The following is a 22146-nucleotide window of genomic DNA, read 5'->3' on the forward strand; positions in this document are numbered from 1 at the left end:
TTCCATCACATGTCCAAAATATTCTGTAAAATTTCATGAAACGAGACATGCCCAATTCCTGCCACCGTTCTTTGTTATGTTTTATCCTCCAGTCCCCTAATCATCTTCGTTGCTCTTCTCTGCGCTCTTTCTAGAGAGTCAGCATCATTTTTATATCGTTGTAACCAAAACTGGATGCAATCTTCTTAGGTGTGACGTTAACCGAGGCGTTATAAAGTGGCACGAACACTTCTAAACTGGCAGGAAATTGCTGTGGGTAGGCAAAAAAGTTCTGATCAAAATTAATGGTGCGTCTAGTACCGGAAGAAGAGCATTCAAAATATTTGCAAGCCGAGAGATGGATGTGGAAGCGTGTGTTGTTCCCACAGTAAGGTGGGTTCTTGTAATCCCTCTTCTCCGATACCATGCATGTTACTTGAGCTACATCAGTGGGACACTCCCTTGGAGATGAATCATCCATTAGCAAGGGACTGATTGGGGTAGAGACGAGAGACATTAACGCCTATTCCCACAACTGACATGTTGTTTTAAGGAATGTAAGGCCTGATTCTGCAGCTGCAACTCTTCGGGTCAAGTAGGAGTTTGAAAGGGATGAAACTCGGGGAAACTCCTAATTCATTGTTCCAACTTGGCTGACCCACATTTTGTTTGTACAGTAACAACACCCACCGAGGGGGGAAAAAAAAAGAGACAGCTTTAAATTCTGCAAGCCACAAAGCTTACATCTAAACCATCCACAAACAAATTATATCCGAGGTATGGGACGCACAGAAGAATTATAGGTGCTAACAATTAAGAAAGAAGAATAGAATAGAATATAGAATAGAATTCTTTATTGGCCAAGTGTGATTGGACACACAAGGAATTTGTCTTTGGTGCATATGCTCTCGGTGTATATAAAAAGAAAAGATACATTCGTCACGAATCATAAGGTACAACACTTAATGATAGTCAGGGTACAAATAAGCAATCAAATCATACTAGGAAACAATATAAATTGTAAGGATGCAAGCAACAAAGTTACAGACATAAGTGGGAGGAGATGAGCAATAGGAACGATGAGAAGATTAGTAGTAATACTGCAGTGAATAGTTTGACGGTGTTGAGGCAAGTATTTGTTTAGCAGAGTGATGGCATTCGGGGAAAAACTTCCTGTGTCTAGTTGTTCCGGTGTGCAGTGCTTTTATAGTGTCATTTTGAGGGTAGGAGTGAAACAATTTATGTCCAGGATGTGAGGGGTCTGTAAATATTTTCACAGCCCTCTGACTCGTGCAGTATACAAGTGCTCAGTGGAAGGAATGGAAATAATTGTCTTGAAGTTTATGTACTTTTATTGTAGGGTTCTCTGACCCAAGGGCCATATAAAAGTTTTCATTTGATCTGACTTGCATTTTCTATTTCCTAAACTTATGGGAGGGAGATTCAAAGCAAGGAAATAGAATGGTTTCACCAGCCTATATAATAAAGTCTCAGTTTCAAGAGATCAAAATGATTGGGGTAGTTAGTTACACAGATTTGTCTTTTTTTCTTGAAATATGCCACATGCAGCCAAACCCACAGAAGCTATGGCAGCTTAAAGAGTAAGAGTTTTGCCATATTTTATCTCTTGGTCCTTTATAGTAACCAAATTCCCAGTGTTCTTTTTAATCAGGAAGTCCCAAGGCTACAAACTAATCTGAGAAGGCAAAAATCCACCCCAGAAGAAGACAATATCAAACCATACTATTCCCAAGTCGACTTATTTGAACATGCCTGTTAAGTCATCAGAAGTAAAGGATGACTTTATTTTTATTTTTTAAAATTCTGCATATCTGGGCATAATGCCACTTCTCTATTTGTGTCACAGGAAGGAGGGTAGCCTTTGCCCCACTTCTCCAAAATATATATTATAAACTTTTGAGTTTATAATATATTCCAAAAAAGATGTGGAGACTCTAGAAAGAGTGCAGAGAAGAGCAACAAAGATGATTAGGGGACACTGGAGGCTAAAACATATGAAGAACAGTTGCAGGAACTGGGTATGTCTAGTTTAATGAAAAGAAGGATTAGGGGAGACATGATAGCAGTCTTCCAATATCTCAGGGGCTGCCACAAAGAAGAGGAAGTCAAGCTATTCTCCAAAGCATCTGAGGGCAGAACAAGAAGCAATGGGTGGAAACTAATCAAGGAGAGAAGCAATTTAGAACTAAGGAGAAATTTCCTGACAGTTAGAACAATCAGTGGAACAGCTTCCCTCCAGAAGTTGTGAATGCTCCAACACTGGATATGTTGGATGTTGGATATCCATTTGTCTGAAGTGGTGTGAGGTTTCCTACCTAAGGGGTGTGTGTGTGGACTAGAAGACCTTTAAGGTCCCTTCCAACTCTTATTCTAATTCTAATTGAGTTTGGAATTAAAATATAATCTGGTTTAATTTTAGCCTTTGTTACATTCTGCACCATGGAAAAACTTGGCAAGTTACTAAATCTAATCTCCAACTGCCATGAAAACCTGAAAATTTTACACCTCCATGTTTTTTTTTCAAGTGCAGGTGAGACATATATACACATAATTTAAGATTTGCTTTAGCCTCTGATGGCACACATGTCTCTTCAGGTGAAGCTTTTCAGCTCTTGATGAAAGCTTGTTCTCAGTTCAGTTCCAGTCTAGTCAAGATTTAGCCTATATTGAATACGAATGTTGCTCAGGCAGGTATTTCAGTCATACAAGGTTTCTTTTTTAAAAAATCATTGATTTTACAAGCCTACTATGCAACATTTCTTTGTTTCACTGTTAAATGTCTCTACCTCGTAAACAAAAATATTTGAGAGGAAACAAGAATATTTTGAACTCCGAAGCAAGGCTATTTCGGATTTCTCTTCCAAATAGCTAATCTTCCTTCGTGAGAGTCAAAATTCAAGTTTTTATGGCGAATCTACGAAAGCCTCCTTTCTGTGTCTTTCTACTTGGATATTTTAAAAACTGCACCATCTTGGCTTTGGTGCTGAAGGAGATGAGTCACCAATGGTGAAGATCTGTGCAACTTTTTGATCCAGAGTCTTTGTTCAATAATTGTTATTTTTTTCTGGCTAAGATGCTCACGTTTCAGCAGTTCTGCAGAAGATGGCTTTGGGTAAGTGCACCTTACTATGTAGAGTGAGATAAATTGTATTTGCTGAAATTGCTGAAATTCCTGCTTCAAATGTCTCTTGGAGATAAGACACATATCCATGCACCTCCATTCCCCATGATATCTTGTTGCCATAATTTTGAACCCAATCATTTTCAGAATATGTTCTCCAGTAGAACATGGTGGTTGAAGCCAGAATGTAATTAACTAGTTGTAGAATATATACATATATTTATGCGTCAAAAGGTCCCACAGAGGATTCCTAATGTTTTTATTTTAAAAAGGCAGAATTGAATAGCAGAGACCTCTTAGTATTTTATCAGATGTATTTCTCACCTGCTATTTAGGAGCTCACGAGAGCAAAAATAATTTTTCCGTTCTCTTATTTCCTCCACAACATCAGTTTCAGGATTGGGTTGATGTTACCTGATCTCTTCATCACACTCCAGGTTATCAGGACTAGTGATCTGGTGTACAATAATGTAAATAGCAATTGTTGTTCAGAACTTATCATAAGGAGGGGTCTCTAAGTAATATGAGATAATTAGAATTATATAATATGTATGTATGTATGTATGTATCTGTGTGTGTGTGTGTGTGTGTGTGTGTGTGTGTGTGTGTGACTCAGGGGTAAGACACTGAGCTTGTCAATCAGTAAAGTGAGCGAGCCCCCGTTACTTGTCCCAGCTTCTGCCAACCTAACCTGGTCTGAAAGCATGTAAAAGTACAAGTAGAAAAATAGGGCATCTTTGGTGGGAAGGTAACAGCGTTCCGTGCCCCTTCGGCGTTTAGTCATGCCGGCCACATGACCACGGAGACGTCTATATAAGTCTAACTGCTATTGCTATCTACCTACCTTCCTTCCTTCCTTCCTTCCTTCCTTCCTTCCTTCCTTCCTTCCTTCCTTCCTTCCTTCCTTCTTTCCTTCCCAGTGGTTAAAATGCAGTATTGCAGGCTCACTCTGCCCACTGACATGAGTTCAATCCTCACTGGCTCAAAGTTGACTCAGCCTTCCGTCCTTCCGAGGTGGGTAAAATGAGGACCCAGATTATTGGGGGCAAGAGACTGAATTTGTATACCGCTTGGAGAGGGCTGTAAAAGCACCGTGAAGCGGTATATAAATGCTATTGCTATTGCTGTCTCTCCTTAGAAACCAAAACCATAAATCTACCAAACCTAAACTGAACTTGCTTCTTATCTGAGTTTGTCTATTAAGCTTGCTAACTCTGCTTCCAGATCATCCGTTCTCTTTTCTAAAACGAAGCCCCAGGACCAAAACTACACGCATTTCCCCTCCGCTGTCATTCCGCTTCAGCTAAATAACTTGTTTGTGTTGACCTTTGCAGAAATAAGGACTTTTGGATAGTTTCCCCTCCTCGTTTGGGATAACGCTGAGGATATTTTGCACTGGAAGGAATTCAAAAACCAGGGCCAAGAACGGACAATTTCTTCAGCACTAAGAATCCGGTATTCCCTTCTGGCAAATTCACCAGTGACACTACAAACAGTAAAATAAAATAACACCCCCACCCCCACCAAGCAAGGGATGAGCTCTCGCCCAAAATGCCATGTTAATTGATAGGTGGTCTGCATAGTTCATGCTATTATCTCATATACTGTCATCCACATTGTTTAAGCAGCAGGGCAAGGCAACAGCAGAATACATCACCACAGCCGTCCCAAAGGACCCAGGAAAAAAATCACGAAACTCTTAATTGACTTCTTATGTGGGCTGAATAACTCTGAGAGCAGCTGAAGACAGATTCTGAGAAATTCGAGCGGCTATTAAGATAAGCCAGTTTTGTTTTCCTTCCTTGGGGATGGTTTTCGAGGATCCTAGGCAGGGCTTCGGGTCAAAATGTGGTGTAATTTGGGCTTAGCCTGCGGAAGGAACCAAACCACAGTGGTGGGCAAGCCATCATTTATGATTATGCTTGATGTGTGAACGGAGCCATAGCAGTGGTGGGATTCAGAATTTCTTGCGGCTGGCTCTGTGGGCGTGGCTTGGTGGGTGTGGAAGGGGAAGGATGCTGTAAAATCCCCATTCCCTTCCCACTCCAGGGGAAGGATACTGTAAAATCCCCATTCCCTTCCCACTCCAGGGGAAGGATACTGTAAAATCCCCATTCCCTTCCCACTCCAGGGGAAGGATACTGTAAAATCCCCATTCCCTTCCCACTCCAGGGGAAGGATACTGTAAAATCCCCATTCCCTTCCCACTCCAGGGGAAGGATACTGTAAAATCTCCATTCCCTTCCCACTCCAGGGGAAGGATACTGTATAATCCCCATTCCCTCCCCACTCCAGGGGAAGGATACTGTAAAATCCCCATTCCCTTCCCACTCCAGGGGAAGGATACTGTAAAATCCCCATTCCCTTCCCACTCCAGGGGAAGGATACTGTAAAATCCCCATTCCCTTCCCACTCCAGGGGAAGGATACTGTAAAATCCCCATTCCCTTCCCACTCCAGGGGGAAGGATACTGTAAAATCTCCATTCTCTCCCCACTCCAGGGGAAGGATACTGTAAAATCCCCATTCCCTTCCCACTCCAGGGGAAGGATACTGTAAAATCTCCATTCTCTCCCCACTCCAGGGGAAGGATACTGCAAAATCCCCATTCCCTTCCCACTCCAGGGGAAGGATACTGTAAAATCTCCATTCCCTTCCCACTCCAGGGGAAGGATACTGTAAAATCTCCATTCCCTTCCCACTCCAGGGGAAGGATACTGTAAAATCCCCATTCCCTTCCCACTCCAGGGGAAGGTTACTGCAAAATCCCCATTCCCTCCCCACTCCAGGGGAAGGATACTGCAAAATCTTCAGTCCCTCCTCACGCCAGGGGAAGGATGCTGCAAAATCCCCATTCCCTCCCCACTCCAGGGGAAGGATACTGCAAAATCCCCATTCCCTCCCCACTCCAGGGGAAGGATACTGCAAAATCTTCAGTCCCTCCTCACGCCAGGGGAAGGATACTGCAAAATCCCCATTCCCTCCCCACTCCAGGGGAAGGATACTGCAAAATCTTCAGTCCCTCCTCACGCCAGGGGAAGGATGCTGCAAAATCCCCATTTCCTCCCAATCAGCTGGGACTCGGTAGGCAGAGAATAGATGGGAGTGGGGCCAGCCAGAGGTGGTATTTACCAGTTCTCTGAACTACTCAAAATTTCTGCTACCGGTTCTCCAGAATTGGTCAGAACCTGCTGAATGCCACCCCTGAGCCACAAGGTCTTTTTTCAATAAGGTAAATGTAAAGGTTCCCTTAGCACGTATGTGCTAGTCGTTCCCGACTCTGTCCGAAGTCGTCTCCGTTGTCATGTGGCCAGCATGACTAAACGCCAAAGGCACACGGAACGCTGTTACCTTCCCACCAAAGGTAGTTCCTATTTTTCTACTTGCATTTTTACGTGCTTTCGAACTGCTAGATTGGCAGAAGCTGGGACAAGTAACGGGAGCTCACTCCATTACGTGGCACTAGGGATTCGAACCGCCGAACTGCCAACCTTTTAGATCAACAAGCTCAGCGTCTTAGCCACTGAGCCACCGCATCCTTTTTTTCCAATAAACCAGGTTTAAAACAAACATAAAGGATGAACCCAAGCAATCTGTTCTTCTTTTTTTAATCCAATATTATCTGTTTCCATTTTTAAAGATAGCATCCTTGTAAAAGTTTTATCAATAATTACAATGATAAATTATAAATGATTTCCAGATTTGTTTTGCTATCAATCCCCAGCCGCAGGGGGGAAGTATATGTTTTATCTCTAATGAGATTGACCGAAAGTGGCTTTTTACAGCTTTATTCAGTCAAATGCAAAACAGATAAACGTTGCTCTTTTCTTTTAATGCCAGATTGGATGGTTTTACTTAATACCTCATTGTTTCATAAAACAAATCTCCTAAAAGAGAAAACTAATTGTGTTGGGTTATACGTGGTTGAGTTGGTTGTTTGCAGGCTGTCTGAAGATCTGGGCATTTCTGTAACCGCATGATTTGCTTACTCTGAAATTCTGAAGAATGACATTCAGATTGTAAGTGGGTTTATATAATTATTTATTAGTATCGTTTGACAGTTTTGTTGCTTGCTGATCCAACCTTGGCTCTCGAATCAATATGTGAATTCCCAAAGGAGGGTATTTCAGTTAATCCTGAATATTAGTCTGCGTTTGTATGGCATTCTATATGCAGCCCCCACTTTTGTCCAGTTGCTACTATTTTACTCCTAATTGTGACCGTCTGTTTAATTAGAACCTCATAGACATTAGTTTTGTCTGAACTGGGATGGCCTTTGTTTCAGTTTACAGAAATTGGAACTGAGGCTTATATCAGACCTCAGAGTAGTGTAAATTCAAAATGGGAATTTCTCCAGGTACAGGAATGCAGAAATGGATGAATAAGATGGATCTCATTTGCCCGTGAACCTCATCCACATAGCGTATATGAATAATGGCACGGCTTTAAGAAGGTGCGTTTTTAAGTGCGTCCTTCCAGTGCCCTTTTCCCAGCTCTTTGTTCTGACCTAGGCTTCCTGAGACAGTGCAAATCGCATGCTTAGTCCTTAAAACCCTCTTTTTATTTCAACAGCTGTGAATTATGTTCATTCACAGCCCGTAATGAGTCACAAACAGTTTGTAAAGAGTCTGACCGAAGTCGTCCAAAGTCTTTCGGGATAAAGCTGATAAGCACCCACCTTTATCTCCCTTGAAACGCTGCCAAAGACCTAATTGGCAATTAGCTTTGCGGAACACAGAGTCAAAACCGTTCTTCAGAATTTAAACCGACCACAACGAACCACATCATTTCCTGCAAATCTTAAATCTTTCCTGTCTTATGGGAGGGGCCAATCATCTTCAAGCCTTACTCCCGAGTCGCCCTATCTAGGTACATGCTGGAAGATTTAAAATTTGCTGATTTGATTGTGGCATCCATGATGCTCTCTGAGCTTGGTTGTTTTCTTGCAGACGTTTCATGACCCAACTAGGTAGTATCATCAGTGCCGGAAGGGAGTGGGGTTTGCTTTCTGTTTATATACAAGTGTTTTGCCCCTGTCAGTGTTTTTGATGGTTTCTTGATTAGGCTGTTGTTTACTGTTTGCCTGTATTGGCAATTCCTTGATTGAGATGCTGTTTACTGCTTGACTATTGGCCTAGTATTAATCTTGGTGTCTATATCTGCCTATGAGCCACAGAGGCGCAGTGGTCAGAATGCAGTACTGCAGGCTACTTCTGCCTGCCGGCTGCCTGCAATTTGGCTGAGTGAGATGAATCTTACTTTAAATGAATTTCCTTTCAGCCTGTGCCCTAATAGTACTTGTCATTCCTCACATCCCCGAGAGCTGAATACATTACATTTTATAATAAAAAAGGAATGGAATGTGTCCACGTCTCATGCGTATGTGCCGCTATTAATCTCTTGTGACTTGTCACGCCGAACAATTGTGGAACTCACTTTAATTAAAATGCTATTTTCCAACGTGGGCATTATGTCACCTGTGGGTATTTTGAAGATAGAGAAGGCAATTGGACTTTGTTTTCACTTCTCATTCAAGAAGCCTCTTCAGTTCTGACTGAAGGGAGGGTGGAAGGATTTATTCCACCCTCCCTAGCTAACGACCAGATGACTGCAAGGAATATAAATCCTTCCATCCTCCACCATTCAGTCAGAACCAAAGAAGCCTCTTGGATGAGAAGCAAAACGCCTTCAAGGAAAAAAAAAAAACAAGTCCAGTGGCTTTATGGAAAAACACCTTTGGGACAACCATAACCTGGATGACTGACTGAGAGTCTCCATAGAGATCCAGAGAAGGAATATTACCATGCAATGAATAAAATATTAAGGTAAAGGTTCCCCTCATACATATCTGCTAGTCGGTCCTGACTCTAAGGGGGCGGTGCTCATCTCCTTTTCAAAGCCGAACAACCAGCGCTGTCCGAAGACGTCTCCGTGGTCATGTGGCCGGCATGGCTGAATGCCAAAGGCGCACGAAGCGCTGTTCCCTTCCCACCAAAGGTGGTTCCTACATTTCTACTTGCATTTTTTACGTGCTTTCGAACTGCTAGGTTGTCAGAAGCTGGGACAAGTCACGGGAGCTCACTCCGTTACGCGGCGCTAGGGATTTGAATCACCAAGCTGCCAGCCTTTCTGATCGACAAGCTTAGCGTCTTAGCCACTGAGCCGCCATGCCCCTATTCAATAAAATGTTAAGTAAGACAAAAAGAAAAACGCAACTCCTCTGACACAGTGACCAGTGGAGGAAATGTTATTACATTTTGGAGGAACCAAAAAGATTCCTCTTCTTTTGGAATTCAATGCCCCTCCGAATTCACAAGGTTCCCCTTTCACCCCAAATAATGCGCCGGCTGGGGTATTTGAGGTGACTTTTACATCCGCATAATTGTGGTTCCCTTCCGGTCGATGTTTTTTGAGGCCAGGAGGCTGCTGAGAATCCCAAAGGAGCTCTTGGCTTTCCCTAAAGTGACCGTTAATGTAAAAATTGGCCGGGGGAATGTTGCAACTTGACAAATTCCCTGATTTTTGTCATCTCAGCCCGGCGGGGAAAAAAAAAAGGAAAGAAATGTAGACAAACTTTGGAACCCATGCCAAAAGGTGTGGGCTTTTTTGTGCGTCTGTGCAGATTGCATGATATGCAGGCCTAGGTTGTGTTGTGTGTGTGTGTGTGTGTGTGTCTGTATATATATGCATACACACACGCACGCACACACGCACGCACACATGCACACACACACACACACTTTTGCCTACTTGCAGCAAAGAGTTTTGGCAAATGGCACCGTGTGATTGTTGCTCCTTGCCTCCGAACCACGGAAGTCAACTTGGAATGTCACATTTTGCAATCGGCCATCTATTTTTAATTTCACCAGAATCCGTGACCTGCAGGCATTCGTTCCAGGCCCAGGGGATAGGGACCGTGGTTCTCTTCTCTCGCACACTCGCTCCAAAGGGCTTTCCCTCCCCAGCCCATACCCAGAGGAGACGGGCTTCTCGCGAGTGCTATGGTTTTGAACGTAAGCGTGGCGGGGGTGGGTGGTGGGTGGGGGAGAGAACCGCTCCACTGGCAAAGGGTCATTTTGCTTTCTTGGCAGCCGTGCCTTTATAAAGCAGAACAAAGGGCCTTCCTGTGAGCCTGACACTGGCTTTGTGGCTAGTGAAGATGTGGCGTGGAACGGACGTGCACATCTGGTGCCGTTTAACCGGCTGCAGAAAAGAAGGGACTGACTCTGTTGCTCGGTGCTGAGAAGGGAGCAGAGGCGCAGATGCCTTTCATGTGTGTGTCAGGGTGGGAGACCCAGACCCTGCTGAAGGATCGTTTCATCCAGAGTGACCAGCAGACTGGGAGGTGTAACTGCTCAACATCTGGAGAAGGCAAGAGGTTTGCCATTCTGGATTCATAACACGGGTCCCTGGATGAGCAATAAGCCGCCAAGAGGTGTGGTGCACAACTGCAACTCCCACCCATCCCCAATGGGGAACAGTATGAGTGAGGTTGGGTCCAGATGTTGCATTCAGGCATAAATGTAGTTGGCTCGGTGCCCTCTATGCAGCCAGCAATTTTTATGCTTTGTCAAGAAACCTTGATGAAAACATACCCTCAAGTTGCCACCATATATTTTAGCAGCTGTTTGAACTTGCAGCCGCAATGAAAAAAGCAACTTAACGACCGGGTCCTTGCACTTACGACTGCTGTACCATCCCCGTATAGTCACTTGATCAAAATTCGGGTGCTTGGCAACCAGCATGAATTTATATCCCGGGCAGTGGTGGGATTCAAATAATTTAACAACCGGTTCTCTGCCCTAAACTGGGTAGGCGTGGCTCAGTGACCATGTGACTGGGTGGGCGTGGCCAACTCAACGTCAATCATGTCGATGGGCGCTTCGCCTTAGCTGTTGCAATGGAATAAGGGTTAACCGGAGAGGCAGTTTCTGTAAGCAGGGCAATCAAGATGAGGCTAGAAACAACACCAGAATGTTTCCTTCCTGCCTTCCTTACAGGATTAGCCCTGTAAAGTGGGGAAAAAAAACCCAAAAGGAGATTTCTTCCAACAACCGGTTCTCCAAACTGCTTAGAAAGCTAACAACCGGTTCTCCCGAATAGGTGCGAACCGGCTGAATCCCACGACTGATCCCGGGGTGCTGGGATTAACCGCCTGCAACCTTTCCAGCTGGTTTCTGACAAGCAAAGTCAAAGAGAAGAGCTGGATGTGCTGCATAACCCCCCAGCCACGCCAAGGCAAGGTTGGGCCAGTGTCTTGGGGCGGAGAACAGGTGGTGCACCTCCCCGAGTCACCAAGATGCGCCCAGCACCAACAAGGGTCGGAAGAAGTGCCCACAAGACCCAGCAAGAGACGAGGCACTGGAGAATCAGCCCCGGCCGCTTCTCTCCGCAGCAGAGGGATGAAAGGAGGGAGCCACAGCAGAGGGATAAAAGAGCCACATGTGGTTCCCGAGCCACAGGTTGCTGACCCCTGGTCTGTAGCTTTAGGGGCCAGATAATGTTACGCAAAAGCCACTCTTCCTCTGATGAAAGCCAAGACTGTCATTTCTTCAAAAAGGCAGCATGAACTCTGCCCAAGCTTCTAAGAAATGCTTGATGCCTCCTTTGGTTCCACCAAGTCAAAGATTCTGGGAACACAGCAACACAGAGATCTGAGGTTCTTGAGGAGGAAATCCAGTTATCCGAGACACACTGCTAAGGCTAAGACCCTGGGACAGAGTTCACCATATGTGGGGGCTCCTAAAGGAGGAGGGTGGGAAGAGCTCATGTGTCATGTTGTTTGGTAAACATCTCCAGAACATGAAGACTGCAAGGCTTTGCAAGTGACATAGGAGCGGCTTATTGTGGTTTTCCAAAATGCAAGCAATTTCTCCACGGGGACCAATTTTTTACATATGTGAGGACACAGCATAAAAACAACACGCTCCACAGTCTCTGGTGCCAAAGCTTATAAGTTCTTCCATAAAGAGGCATGTATGTATCTGATGTATCTATCGGTCTTAAAAACTTTATAGGCATGTATAACAGGCACCACCTCGCCAAAACGAGGCACTTCCAAGTCCTACAGATTTAATAAATAATATTCCCTTTTAAGTTCCAACTTAAACTGGGGGAACCTCGTGATATTCCAGCTGTAGCTGGATCGACTTTGATGAAAAATGTATTTTGGAATTCTTTGCTCAAATCCAGCCCTTTGAGGAAGGTTGAAATCCACGCGGATTTCAGTTACTCTTGAATAAACACCCAGCGTTATCTTATAGATTTATTGTCATTTTTTTTTTCCTGTGGGCACTCTGGCACATTTTCTGTGGGCACATTAAAAATGAAATTCTGTTATGGGGGAGATAGGTGGGATGAAAATTTAATAGATAGATGAAGGGAGGGAGGGAGGGATGGAGAAAGATGGATGTATGGATAGATAGATAGATGATAGATAGATAGATAGATAGATAGATAGATAGATAGATAGATAGATAGATGATAGATAGATAGATAGATAGATGATAGATAGATAGATAGATAGATAGATAGATAGATAGATAGATAGATAGATAGATAGATAGAAGAGGGTCACATTGGCTCAGTGGCTAAGATGCTGAGGTTGTCGATGAGAAAGATCAGCAGATTGGCGGTTCGACTCCCTAGCGCCATGTAATGGAGAGCGCCCGTTACTTGTCCCCGCTTCTGCCAACCTAGCAGTTTGAAAGAACATAAAAATGCGAGTAGAAAAATAGGGACCACCTTTGGTGGGAAGGGAACAGAGTTCCTTGCACCTTCGGCATTTAGTCATGCCGGCCACATGACCACGGAGACGTCTTTTGACAGCGCTGGCTCTCTGGCTTTGAAATGGAGATGAGCACTGCCCCCTAGAGTCGGGAATGACTAGCACATATGTGCAAGGGGAACCTTTCCCTATAGATAGATGAGAGAGAGAGAGAGTGAGAAAGAGGGAGGGAGGGAGGGAGAGAAAGAGAGATAAACAAGCAAAGAAACATGGATAGATATCACCTGGTTGTAACACTACCTCCAGTTCTCCATTTATTTAGCAAAAATGGGACTTTAAAACGTCACCTGTTGGTAACAGATATGGACTTCTTTCTATGGTGGTAGTTCAGGTATCAAACTTAGCAATCTTTGATCCTAGGATGCAAATCTAAAAAAAGTCAAATGTGACCATCCCTAGTTTAGGTAAATACACACCTGATTTTTCTTTGGTGTTGTGTCCCTAAGCAGTGGAGATGCTTTTTTGAGGAAGAGGCGGGGTTGAACCTGCAGGACAGTTTTGGACAGAAGAGGTTCTGCGCCCCACAAGTGTGTGTGTGTGTCTGGGGGGGGGATGTATTAATGCACATACACACCTCCAGTTCCTCTTGGTTTGAACTTGGGGTTCCCAGTCGCTTTGGGTGCAAGTAGAAGGGTGGGGTGGGGTGGGGCTATTCTTGCTGGTCTTCTAGGTCAGCCTCTAAGGCTCTACGGATACGTCAACTAGCTGTCCAGACTGGGACTATCTGCCCATCCGAGTCTTCCGAAGAGGACTGGCAAGCATTACCAAGTCCGAAGGGTTAGGGGGAGCTGCAGGCTGTGGCGCTCATTGACCCTGGCAGCTCATCCAGTCCCCCTCAACCGTCTCTCTCCCCCTTCCCAAGAGGAGGGGCAATGGTGAAATGCAACATTTTTTTTACTACCGGTTCTGTGGGTGTGGCTTGGTGGGCGTGGCAGAGGAAGGATACTGCAAAATCTCCATTCCCTCCCAATCAGCTGGGACTCGGGAGGCAGAGAATAGATGGGGGCGGGGCCAGCCAGAGGTGGGATTTGCCGCTTCTCCGAACTACTCAAAATTTCCGCTACCGGTTCTCCAGAACCTGTCAGAACCTGCTAAATTTCATCCCTGAGCAGGCGGTGCTCTGTTATTGCAGTGTTTCTCAAACTTGGCGACTTTAAGTCCTGTGGACTTCAACTCCCAGAATCCCCCAGCCAGCATAGCTGGCTGGGGAATTCTGGGAGTTGAAGTCCACAGGACTTAAAGTCGCCAAGTTTGAGAAACACTGTGTTATTGGATGTTTTTAAAGAAAAGACTGGACAGTCACTTATCTGAAACGGTATAGGTTTCTCCTGCCTGAGCAGGGAGCTGGACTAGAAGACCTCTAAGGTCCCTTCCAGCTCTATTCTATTCTAAGCTGGACGACTTTAAACCTGGGGGATTTCAACTCCCATTCTGTGAGTTGAAGTCCCCCAGGCTTAAAAGTTGCCAAAGTTGGAGAGACCCCTGCTTTGGCAGGTCCTTGCTGGTCCAAAGGGCGCGAGGCTGTGTAAGAGGGAGAGTACCCGTGGCAGAGGGAAGAGCCCAGGAGAGGCTGGTGGGCGGAGGCTCTTCTTTTCTCTCCCCCCTCTTTCTTCTTCTTCTTCTTCTTCTTCTTCTTCTTCTTCTTCTTCTTCTTCTTCTTCTTCTTCTTCTTCTTCTTCTTCTTCTTCTTCTTCTTCTTCTTCTTCTTCCTCTCTCTCTCTCTCTCTCTCTCTCTCTCTCACTCCCTCCCTCCCATTTTTTGGGGGACTACCTCCTCCTCCTCCTCCTCCTTCTCCTCTTTTTTTCTCTCTGCTCTTGTTCTGGTCCTCCTCCTCTCTCGCGAGAGAAAAGGGCTACGATACTTGAAGAGTTTGGGGGGGGGGTTAGTTGAGGAGGGGTGGGGGGAGCCCGAGAGAGAGAGAGAGAGAGGGAGCGAGCAGAGGGGAGGGGACAAGGAGGTGGAGGTGGCGGAGGGAAAAGCGGGCGAAGGCAGAGCGAGCGAGCCAGGAAGGCGGACGGGCGAGCGGAGCGCTGGATGCGGTGGCTGCGAGCGTTGCAAGAGGCGGAGAAGCGGCGGCAGCGTCTCCCGTGGGTGCAAGCTCCTTCCCGGGACGGGGCTTGGGAGGCTTTGCGGTGGGGCAAAAGAAGAGAAGAAGAAGCAGAAGAAGCAGAAGCAGAAGCAAGAGAAGGAGGGAGGGAAGCGCTTCTCCTCTTCCCGAGGCGGCTGTCAGCGCGCGCGGGCATCCTTTCTTTTTTTGCAGCGGGCGCCCGCTTGGGGAAGGGGCGTTGCTCGCGCGTGGGGGAGGACGGGGCTCGCTTGCCAAGACTGGAACTGCCGGCCGTCTAACGGGGCTCTCTCGCCTTTCTTTTCCCCACCCAACCAGGTCCGGTAGGGAAGAGCCTCTGCTGAGCGCCCCGGGTTAGCCAAGGAAGGAAAGAAAGAAAGGAAGGAAGGAAAGAAGGAAAGAAGGAAGGAAGGAGCCGGGCGAGGAGCGAGCCCTTTGCAGCGGCGCGGGCGCGATCCGAGGGCGAGGGGCAGCCGTGCAAGGCAGGACCAGAGGAGGAAAAGGAGGAGGAGGAGAAGGGAGGCAGCCGCGCCACCGGGCATCCTCGCCACCGCCAAGATGCGGCTGGGCAGATTGCTCGTGACCATCGCCTGGGGCTTCTCCGGGCTGCTGCTCGCCTCGCCGTCCCCGGGCGAGGGGATCGCCGCCGCCGAAGGCAGCCTGAGAGCCGCGGAGGGCCCAGCCGCCGCCGCCTCTTCCCCCTTCGCCGCCAAGGAGACCAACAGCCGAGCCAGCAGAGCAAAGAGAAGAGGGCAGGCGGGGGGCGCCGCCGGGCACGACGCGCTGAAAGGGTAAGTGCCGGGGCCGGGGGGACGGGGGGAGGTCCGCATGGGAAGGGCAGGATCAACCGCCGGGACCCCCCCCCCAAGCTCTCCACCTTGCTCCCCAATCTGGGTCTCTCCCAGCTCCGAATGCCAAGCCAGCCAGATGTGGAGCTGTCAAAGAGGTCTTCTGCCCCCCCCCCTTCCCGTCCTGCATACCTGGAGGGTTGGAGCTGGCTGGAATCGGGACCCGCTGATCCTCGGGACCCAACTTTCCAGAAATGGGACAACCCCCCCCCCCCTGCTTTGCCTCTTAAGGGCTGGGGGAATCTTTCTGCCCCACCTGACTTGCCGAGGGATGGAAGAGACGCCCAATGGGCTCACTTGCTTCTGAAGGATGCAGGGGGTTGTCTGGAGAGATAGCAGGTTCCCTGGCTGTCTCCCCGGCAACCGGGCTAGAAAAAGGATGCCCGAGGTGGAAAGAGAGATTCTGCACAGCTGGAGTCCCAGGAAACTGTAGCTTGCTTCCAAAGGGGCTCAGTCAGCTGGCCCGAATTAGTGCAAAAAAACGGACTTTCCTTTCCACGCCAAAAAAAAAAGAAAAAAAAGAAATAAATCCCGCAGCATCTTAAGAGAATGCGCCTTTTATTGCAACGGCCCTTTATTTATCAAACTCATTTGCTGCCCGTCTGGCGGTTCAGTGGTCATGAGTTTCTCTCGCTGGTTTTGACAGTTAGACTGCGGGATACGCTGATTCAGGGAAGGGTTAAAGCTCAACTTGGAAATCGTTTAAGGGGTAGAGAAGGGGCGAAACCTCCTCTCCAGACTGGGAACAGTCAGCATTTGCTGTAACTGCTGAGAAATTGCACTGTTCCCTTTTCCCTCTCCCAAGAAATGTATTGTTTGTAGGCAGAATATTTCACTTGCTACCATTCTTGCCTAAAAAGATGTTGCCCTGCTTAAGAGTGTGTGTGTGTGTGTGTGTGTGTGAGCGAGAGAGAGAGAGAGAGAGAGAGAGAGAGAGAGAGAGAGAGAGAGAGAGAGAGAGAGAGAGAGAGAGAGAGAGAGAGAGAGAGAGAATGAATCTTAAATTCCTGGAAAACAGTTGCCAGAAGTGGGATTCCTATATGTATTGAACATGGAGAAGAGAGAAATGGATAGTCAGAGCAGTTGGTGAAGTTTTGGGGTGCCCTTCAGAGCTAAGTTGCTTAAATTCCGACGAACAGATTGGCTGCTAAGCTCCTGATAACTTCTAGTCTTACCTTTTGGTACTTAGTGAGGTGTAGAGAAACATTTAAAACAGGTGCATATGTTTCTATATTGTGCTTGTTTCCATAACTGCATTTGGATTGAGACAATCTGATTTCAACCCCAGCTATGTTAACTCTATATAAATATGGAGGGGTATACTGCCACAAACTCTTGTAACACTAAAGTTGGTGTTCCATATGCTAGAGATGTTGTTTTAAAGTTCTAAAGATTGTCGGGTCATTCATTCATTCTCCCTGGTTTTGGATGTGCAATGAGCATCCCACTATGGTATTGCAGATTTTGCATATTTAGAACAGAATAACAGGGTTGGAAGGGACCTTGGGGGTCTTCTAGTCCAACCCCCTGCCCAAGCAGGGGACCCTGTAGCATTGTCCAGGACAGATGGATATCCAGTCTCTTCTTGAGACAATACCAATATTGAGGCTCGGCAATTCTTCTCTGTGATAATTCAGTTAATAATCTTGGGATATCTGTAGACTGAGTGTGTTTGCTTTCACTAAGTGGATTCATTTGGCGTTTATAATGTTGCATCTTGTTTTTGTTTCTGTTTGTGCTGTGGTCTTGTGCATTATGGTTAAACTACAAAGCTGCTAAGACTTAATAATTCAGGGTAAGTCCTGTGGAATTTTGGGGAATGTTCTTTTAAAGAACACATGCATACAATTTGGCTTTTAAGTGGCTGGCATACGAAACATTCTCTTTTGGCCATGCATTGGCATTGACAAATTTGGGCTCCCTTTAGGATTTTGCATTTGAATATGGGACCAGAAAGGTCCAAGGTCCAGGAGTTTTACTGTCAGTTGAAAAAAGGGAGGGACACGCCTTTTTACAAAGCATCTAGAGATTCTGGTGGGCCTTTCTTGAAGATTTTAAGAGCTTGCTTACAAATGGTGCCGGTTGTTGCCTTTTTTCACATTGGCCCTTCTTGTGACTTGGTGAAGATTGACCAAGTGTGTGCATGAATATTGGGTTGGATTAGAAGACCTCCAAGATCCCTTCCAGCTCTGTTATTCTGAATATCTGTATGTATGTATGTATGTATGTATGTGGTGGCTCAGTGGCTAAGACACTGAGGTCGATCAGAGAGGTCAGCAGTTCGACGGTTCAACTCCCCAGCACTGCGTAACGGAGTGAGCTCATGTTACTTGTCCCAGCTTCTGCCAACCTAGCAGTTCGAAAGCACATAAAAATGCAAGTAGAAAAATGGGGACCGCCTTTGGTGGGAAGGGAACAGCGTTCCATGCGCCTTTGGCATTGAGTCATGCCAGCCACATGACAATGGAGACATCTTCGAACAGCGCTGGCTCTTCGGCTTTGAGATGGAGATGAACACCGCCCCTAGAGTCGGGAACGACTAGCACATATGTGCGAGGGGAACCTTTAACTTGTGTGTGTGTGTGTGCGTATACAGAATAACAAACGTATATTCAGAATAACAGAGTTGGAAGGGACCTTGGAGGTCTTCTAGTCCAATCCTCTGCTTAAGCAGGAGACCCTCTACCATTTTGGACGCATGGTTGTTTAATGTCTTCTTTAAAAGCTCCTTCTGAAGTTGTGTGTGTGTGTTTGTGTGTTTGCGCGCACATGGGGTGTGTGCACAATGTGAACAAGAAAGGGAGATTTCACAAGGCATGCAACCCATAAAATTGTTGAATAGCAGGATGACTATGAAAGCAGACTTTTTAGTTTAGTTAGAATTGCAATATCTGGATTTTTGTACATAGGTAGGAGGTTACTGTTGGGAAGATGCACCCATTCTGTGTCCATACATATATAATGGTAATGCAAAGAGGAAAAAAATAAGGCTGTGATTTCTTTTTGGCATCATTTTAATATATTCTAGAACATCATTTGGGAAGTACATTAACCTCCTGATGATGGACTACAAGAATTACATACTTTTCCTTCCTTTTGTTTTTGGATTGTGGACAGATCAAATGGGTCACTGATCCATTTTGTGACATTTCACACACCGGTATTTTGACTACTTTCCCCTTCCCAATCCTTCAAGCTCCAGAAAGTTCAAAACTTTTCCAAGACCAAAGCTATTTTCAGAGAAGTTGAAGGGGAAAAAAAAAATCTTTCCAGCCTCTTTTGACTGTATCTAAGAGGAAGCAAAAGCAGAACTTAAAAAAAAAGATCTTTATTGTGGTTGTTTACTTTGCAAAGAATAAACTCTGCTGTCCTAGACTGGAATAAGCTCTTCTGTAGATTAATTCAAGTCTGTCTTATATATATATATATTTTTGAAAATTACATTGAATGATTAAATGAAACGTTTAAAGATAAATTATAGTCTATGCATCGTTTTGAAATGACTTTGCTATGTCTTCCTTGTTTGGGGGAAGATTTGCTTGCTTGCATATTTGCATAGTTTATACTCTTCTGGGCACATGATTTAGGAGTTCTTAAGAGTCTTGTATTGATTATCCCAGAAAAAGACCCCAGGGTCCATAAGTCTATAGTTACAGCCATCCTCTTGTCTGTCCTTCCTTCCTTCCTTCCTTCCTTCCTTCCTTCCTTCCTTCCTTCCTTCCTTCCTTCCTTCCTTCCTTCCCTCCCTCCCTCCCTCCCTCCTTCCCTCCCTCAGAAGTACTATTCAGCAGGTTCTGAACAGTTCTGAAGAATCGGTAGCGGAACTTTTGAATCGTTCAGAGAACTGGTAAATACCACCTCTGACTGGCCCCGTCCCCATCTATTCTCTAAGTCCCAGCTGATCTGGAGGGAATGGGGATTTTGCAGTAACCTTCCCCTACCACGCCCACCAAACCACACCACACCACGCCCACCAAACCACACCCACAGAACCAGTAGTAAAAATTTTGGAATCCCACCACTGCCCTCCTTTCTTTTTCTTTCTTTCTTTTTCTTTCTTTCTTTCTTTCTTTCTTTCTTTCTTTCTTTCTTTCCTTCCTTCCTTCCTTCCTTCCTTCCTTCCTTCCTCCCTCCCTCCCTCCTTCCTTCCTTCCTTCCTTCCCTCTCTCTCCCCCCCCTCTCTCTCTTTCTTTCTTTCTTTCTTTCTTTCTTTCTTTCTTTCTTTCTTTCTTTCTTTCTTTCTTTCTTTCTTTCTTTTCTAGACTAGTGCAAGGCTGTTTAGGATATTCAAAGTGTACATCAAATGAACTATATTTTATAGTATCTTAGAAGCCTAAGAAGGATTTAAGGTTGTGCAATGGTTTGGATCTAATTCCAAAAAGAGTTATGAATGAGAGCCCTTATCTACAGTCTTAAAAAAAACAGCCACTCCCTTTTTCTGGCATCATGGAGTGGAACTGCAGAGGGCCACTGCGCAATCCAAGAAAAAGACATTGCGGCCTTCAAGAGCTGCAGGTGGGCATTACCTTGGCCCTTTACATCTTCTTTGAGATGGATCTAAGCTTTTTTCCTGAATGCTAAGAAGGAAGGATGCTATTTCACTATTTAGAACATCGTTTCCCAACCTTGGTACCTTTATGATATGTGGACTTCAACCCCCAGAATTCCCCAGCTGATTAAAGATGAGAAACAAGGGCTTAGATATAACAGAATAACAGAATTGGAAGGTGTTAGATTGGGTAATGGATAGGCACACACAGGCTTAACGGTAACAACAGCTCTTTATTAGGTACAACAAGTGAGAACAATCCAGCGAAGGTTGAGTCTGACAGCAGCCCTTTTACAGGGAGCTGTCAAACCCTTTGACCAATAGGATTCAACCTCTGTTCCCGCCGGAACAGAGGACCTTATAATACAATACAATACAATACAATACAATACAATACAATACAATACAATACAATAGCAGAGTTGGAAGGGACCTTGGAGGTCTTCTAGTCCAACCCCCTGCCTAGGCAGGAAACCCTATACCGTTTCAGACAAATGGCTATCCAATATCTTCTTAAAGACTTCCAGTGTTGGGGCATTCACAACTTCTGAAAGGCAAGCTGTTCCAGTGATTAATTGTTCTAACTGTCAGGAAGTTTCTCCTCAGAAGTTCTAAGTTGCTTCTCTCCTTGATTAGTTTCCACCCATTGCTTCTTGTTCTACCCTCAGGTGCCTTGGAGAATAGTTTGACTCCCTCTTCTTTGTGGCAACCCCTGAGATATTGGTGGAAACCCACTGTAGTTAGAACAAGTATCTAACAGAAGGGACCTTGGAGGTCTTCTAGTCCAACTCCTTGCTCAAACAGGAAACCCTGGACCATTTCAGACAAATGCTTGTCCAGTTTCTTCTTTAAAAACCTCCAATGATGGAGGAGTCAAGCTATTCCACTGATTAATTATTCTATCAGGAAATTTCTTAATTCTACGTTGGTTCTCTCCTTGATTAGTTTTCCATCTGTTGCTTCTTGTTTTGCCTTCAGGCGCTTTGAAGAATAGGTTGATCCCCCCTCCCCTTCTTTGTGGCAGCCCCTGAGATTTTGGAAAACTGCTATCATGTCACTCCTAGTCCTTCTTTTTGTTAAACTAGACATACCCAATTCCTGCAAGCGTTCTTCATTTGTTTTAGCCTCCGGCCTCATACAGTATAGCAATAGCACTTAGACTTATATACTTTACAGTCCTTTCTAAGCAGTTTACAGAGTCAGCATATCATCCCCAACAATCTGGCTCCTCATTTTACCAAGCTCGGAAGGTTGAAAGTCAACCTTGAGCCAATGAGAATCGAACTGCTGGCCGTCGGCAGAATTAACCTGCAATAATTCATTCTAGGCAATGCACCACCTGGATACTGTATACAATATATACAGTAATATATTGGACACTTTCTCTCTGTCCCTTCCTTCCCCCCCACCCACGCAAAAATCCATCTTTTAATCTATGTTCCTGCTCCTGAAAATGCTGAACAAAGGTTTGGGGTTTGTGCTGGGATAGCTTGAGAATTTGGCGCTTGTGTTCAGAGGTGAATTAGCACCTCCAGGCGAAATGGAGTCTTGTGCCACATCAAAATGAGCACTTTTGTGATTCCATAACAATGTTTTCAAGTTTGGGTTTCAGTTAGTTACTATTGCAGTTTTTTGACATTTTGGAGTGTATTGGAATTCTGAGCTTAGTATTCCTCAAAGTCAATACTTAACACCAATAAGTGAATATGATTAACCTCAGTGGTGGGATTCAGCCGGTTCGCACCTATTCGGGAGAACCGGTTGTTGGAAGAAATC

The 22146-nt window shown here is 45.4% G+C and overlaps 1 protein-coding gene across 3 annotated transcripts in view; it reads left to right on the forward strand.

Annotated features, from left to right (window-relative positions):
• Positions 1-2624: 2624 nt before the first annotated feature.
• The window catches only part of FBN1 (fibrillin 1), a 196600-nt gene continuing 177078 nt past the window's right edge, over positions 2625-22146 (forward strand). For 2 of the 3 annotated variants that reach the window (XM_081964555.1, XM_081964557.1), the window contains exons 1-2: positions 14861-14995; positions 15292-15764. In XM_081964555.1, the coding sequence (XP_081820681.1) occupies positions 15532-15764 (233 nt within the window). In that variant the 5' untranslated portion in view covers positions 14861-14995; positions 15292-15531. Of the gene's footprint in view, positions 3113-14860; positions 14996-15291; positions 15765-22146 lie in introns of those variants that run through there. The other variant, XM_081964556.1, reaches the window with a different exon arrangement.

Source organism: Natrix helvetica, assembly GCF_964273705.1.
Source record: "Natrix helvetica genome assembly, chromosome: 12".
NCBI classification, from domain to species: Eukaryota; Metazoa; Chordata; class Lepidosauria; order Squamata; family Natricidae; genus Natrix; species Natrix helvetica.